General features: G+C 47.2%; 1 protein-coding gene across 3 annotated transcripts in view; it reads right to left on the bottom strand.

The window, feature by feature from the left end:
- Window positions 1–240: 240 nt before the first annotated feature.
- KCTD14 (potassium channel tetramerization domain containing 14) overlaps window positions 241–4,625 on the bottom strand; it is a 48,630-nt gene continuing 44,245 nt past the window's right edge. For 2 of the 3 annotated variants that reach the window (XM_011989714.1, XM_011989713.1), the window contains one exon: window positions 241–1,150. In XM_011989714.1, coding sequence (XP_011845104.1) covers window positions 473–1,150 — 678 coding nt within the window. In that variant the 3' untranslated portion in view covers window positions 241–472. Of the gene's footprint in view, window positions 1,433–2,111; window positions 2,281–4,625 lie in introns of those variants that run through there. The other variant, XM_011989715.1, reaches the window with a different exon arrangement.

Below are 4,625 nucleotides of genomic sequence, written 5' to 3'. Positions count from 1 at the left end.
TGAAAACCTCCACTCTAGAGAAGAGGACAGCTCTGAGGTTTTAGCACCCACAGCATCTCATAAAGGGGATCAGGAAAGCACCTGCTACATGAGGGCACATGCCAGAGACAGATGGATTGGACCACAAGCTGGGGCTAGGTAGACTACATCTTTAGGTCAGAACATCTAGATTCACAGTATCTTGTATGTTCCTGTTGTCATCCCACATCTCTTGCCAACGCATTGTTGAAACATTCTTAAAGATACATGAGGCTTTGAAGAGGAAGCAGCTGCAAGTTGCTAGGCAAATATAGTGGTGTCAGTTGCAATAGAGTGGAAAGTCCTTAAATGGGAGATCAATATTTAGGGGCAAGGCTCTAGACCAACCCTGGAAATTGCCTGATATTTGTGAAATTAAAGGGAAATGGCATTGATGGCAACTTTTAATTTCATAAGCCATGCCAGAACTCGTAATAGTCTCTGCTCCTGAGTATCACCACCAGGTGAAGGTGAATGAATAAATGTTAAAATGGAATTCGTTTCTTTTGGTGGGGTATGTCAGGTAGAACTTGGAGAATACCTTGTACCCCTGGGCCTTAATGTCCATCTCCAGGCAGTGCATGAGGTCACTGTTGTCTAGCACTGCCTTCCAGGGCCCAAACTTGACAACGGACTTGAACATCTTCTTATCCTGCAGAAAACACAGGACCTCTGAATAATATGCATCCTGCTCCTCCGTTTCCACCAGGCACACAAGCACGCTGGACTTCCGCGCTGTTATGGCCTCTGCACGCGCCAGGCGCACCATGAGCTCCAGGTTCTCGCCATAGCCCGGCACTTGCAGGAGAAACTGCTTCCGAGACACCTGCTCACCAAAGATCTGCGGCATGTCCTCCAGCAGCTTGACTAAAGGCTTGATTTCATAGAACTGAGCCTCACGGTACACTTCAGGGATGTGCTGTGTGGGCACTTGCCCAGTGCGCAGGTAGTCCAGGATGGGTCTGAAATAGGTGCTGGGGCGGTCGATGAAGAAGCGGCCCTCTGCATCCATGGAGGCCTTGGCTGAGCTAGAGAACATCTCTGCCAACTTTGAGCCTGGAAATTTCCTCAGGGTACCCAGGGTGGTCGTGTGGAACTCACCCCCCACGTTCAGCTCCACAACAGTAGACATCTGGGGGCACAAGAGGCAGAGTAAACCAACACACCGTCTCCCCTGAGCTCATGACTTATTTTTATCCAAAGAATAACTGGATTAAAAACTTAGGGGAGCCATAATGTTTGGCTTCGGCTAGTGAAAGGCCCATCTTACTAAAGAGGGTTGTATTGATGCTGTGTTGCTCCAGGGGGTGGCTTTTTTTTTTAGACAGAGTCTCGCTCTGTCGCCCAGGCTGGAGTGCAGAGGCACAATCTCGGCTCACTGCAACTTCCACCTCGATTAAAGCAACTCTTCTGCCTCAGCCTCCCTAGTAGCTGGGACTACAGGCGCCCGCCATCATGCTCGACTAATTTTTGTATTTTTAGTAAAGACGAGGTTTTGCCATGTTTGCTAGGCCGTTCTCAAACTCCTGACCTCACACGATCCGCCTGCCTCAGCCTCCCACAGTGCCCGGCCGAGGGTGGGCATTTTAAGGAGGAAGAAAGGTTTCTGTTTGAAAAAAGAATACCCATTCAAGCATCTTAATTTTAGGTCATAGAATGTTATGGGAGGAGGCCAGGCACGGTAGCACACGCCTGTAATCCCAGCACTTTGGGAGGCTGAGGCAGGCAGATCACCTGAGGTCAGGAGTTCGAGACAAGCCTGGCCGACTTGGTGAAACCCTGTCTTTACTAAAAATACAAAAATTAGCCAGGTGTGGTGGCACGTGCCTGTAATCCCAGCTGCTCGGGAGGCTGAGGCACAAGAATCACCTGAACCTGGGAGGCGGAGGCTGCAGTGAGCCAAGATCACCCCACTGCCCTCCAGCCTGGGTGACAGAGTAAGACTCTGTCAATATATATTGTAATATTGTAAGACTCTGGACTCTGTCTTACAAAAGCAGAAGAATGTTATGGGAAGAGGCTGCCATGGAAGGAAGTCTCAGCAATGATACTTCCAAAGTCTGTGGCCTTCGGCAAGCCTTTTTCCCTAAGGCCTCAGTCTCCTCATCTATAAAATGGGGATATTGGCTGGGCATGGTGGCTCATGCCTGTAATCCCAACACTTTGGGAGGCCATGGCAGGAGGATCACTTGTGGCCAGGAGTTGGAAACCAGCCTGGGCAACATAGCGAGACCCCATCTCTATTTTTTTTAAATAGGTTTAAGGGAAAAAAATTTTTTTAAAGTAAAGGCCAGGCATGGTGCCTCACGCCTATAATCCCGGTACTTTGGGAGACCAAGGTGAGTGGATCACTTGAGACCAGGAGTTCAAAACCAACCTGGCTAACATGGTGAAACCCCATCTCTACTAAAAATACAGTAATTAGCCGGGCATGGTAGCACACGCCTACAGTCCCAACTGCTCGGGAGGCTGAGGCAGGAGAATCACTTGAACCCAGGAGGCAGAGGTTACAATGAGCCGAGATCGTGCCACTGCACTCCAGCCTGGGCGACAGAATGAGAGTCCAACTCCAAAAAAAAAATAGGAAGTAAAATGGGGACATGGAGTTGTTACGAAGTCAAGAGTTCCCAACCTGGGATGCTCAGCTCTGATCTAAGATATAATAAAAGCCAGGAGTAAGGGAGGAGGGACACTTCCAACATTTCAGAAAGACGAAAGAAACCATACATGTGTTCATTTGGGAAGCATTTCTTGGGTATTTACTATGTATCCACATCCTGTGCTGGGAGATGGGGACAAAAATTCTTATTTCACGTAGATCAGAAGTTCTGGTTAACAGTTGGCATGACCTTGATTGATTTAAAAATGGGATTTTTTCTTTTTTTCTTTTTTTTTTTTTTGAAACAGAGTCTCACTCTGTCGCCCAGTCTAGAGTACAGTGATGTGATCTTGGCTCACTACAACCTCAGCCTCCCAGGCTCAAGCAATTCTCGTGCCTCAGCCTGGGAGCTGGGATGGCCACCCTGTAGCTGGGATTACAGATGTACAGTGCACAACCAAGCCAGGCTAATTTTTGTATTTTTAGTAGAGACTGGGTTTCACCATGTAGGCCAGGCTGATCTCAAACTCCTGACCCCAATCTGCCCACCTCGGCCTCCCAAAGTGTTGGGATTACAGGCGTTAGCCATAGTGCCTGGCCAGAAAATTGAATTTTTTTTAACAGATGGGATCTTGCTCTGTTGTTGCCGAGGCTGGGGGTGCAGTGGCATGATCATAACTTACTGCAGCCTTGAACTTGGGCTCAGGTCATCCTCCTGCCTCAGCCTCCCAAGTAAATGGGACTACAGGACATTCAACACTGTATCTGGCTACTTTAAAAAAATTTTTTTTAGAGATGGGTCTTACTGTGTTGCCCAGGCTGGTCTTGAACTCCTGGCTTCAAGGCTTCCTCCTGCCTGAGCCTCCCAAGCTTGTGGGATTACAGGTGCAAGCCACCTCGCCTAGCATAAATGGAATTTGTTTGATGAATGTTTTTCCAAATATGGTCCCATGGGACTCCAATAATAACAGGAATATTCTTGGTAATGAAAAGGCCAGTAACTCTACATATTGTGGGTGTAAAACTGCGTCATGAACTGTGAAGTGCAGTGCAAATGCAAGTTAAGTTTGGTTGTTCAACAGAACTTTTAGAGGCCACCTCTCTGTGCCAGACCCTGGGCTGAGCACTAAGACTGGTTATTAAGTGATGATGTCAGAATTTGAACTCAGGTCCATTTTACTCCAAGCTTGAGCTCTTAGTGATTACATAAATGAATTACCTTCAGTCTTCCAATACCTTCACTCTTCATTCCCTTAGTGACTCATTCATTCAACAAAATGTATGCCTAGTGGGAAGGTTGGTGGAAAGAGGGATATGGAAACAGACAGTCTAGTAACTCTGTGTAGTGCTTTAAATGGATTATCTAATTCAGCCCTCACAACACTTCCATGAAGAACATATTAAATCTCCATTTTACAGAAGAAGAAACTAAGGCTTAAAGAGCTGAAGAAAGTTGCCTGAGACTGGCTATTAAGTGATGATGTCAGAATTTGAATTCAGGTCCGTTTTACTTCACGCTGGAGCTCTTAGTCATTACATAAATTACCTTCAGTCTTCCAAGACCTTCACTCTTCATTCCTTTAGTGACTCATTCGTTCAACAAAATGTATGTTGGGCCTATTACATGCAAACCTTGTGCCAAACAGAACAGGACACAGTCCCTGCTTTCAAGGAACTCACAGGGGAGAGGGAAACAGATGGCTTAAGCACGTAGGTGCTGAGAGGGAAGACTCAAAGGTAGGAGGGGTCAGGTCTTTTTGTGGATGTGTATCGGAGGCTGTCAGAGAAGGTTTCCTAAGGGATGTGACGGCTGCTGCTGCGGAGTAGATACGTGGTGTTAGAGGGAAGGCTGGATTTCCAACCTGAAGATTTTACCACAAGAGTGGGGATGGGGCCAGGGCTCAGGAATGTCACTCAGTCTGATTTAGGTGTGTCCTCATTCTCAACTGGTCTGTGGGCTCTCCTTCTAAGATTAAAGTACTGGAGTTAAGAGAGCCAAAGGCAGGCC

This window comes from Mandrillus leucophaeus, unplaced genomic scaffold (genome assembly GCF_000951045.1).
Source record: "Mandrillus leucophaeus isolate KB7577 unplaced genomic scaffold, Mleu.le_1.0 Scaffold360, whole genome shotgun sequence".
NCBI classification, from domain to species: Eukaryota; Metazoa; Chordata; class Mammalia; order Primates; family Cercopithecidae; genus Mandrillus; species Mandrillus leucophaeus.
Note: the sequence above shows the minus strand (reverse complement) of the source record. Positions and strands in the feature narration are given on the sequence as shown.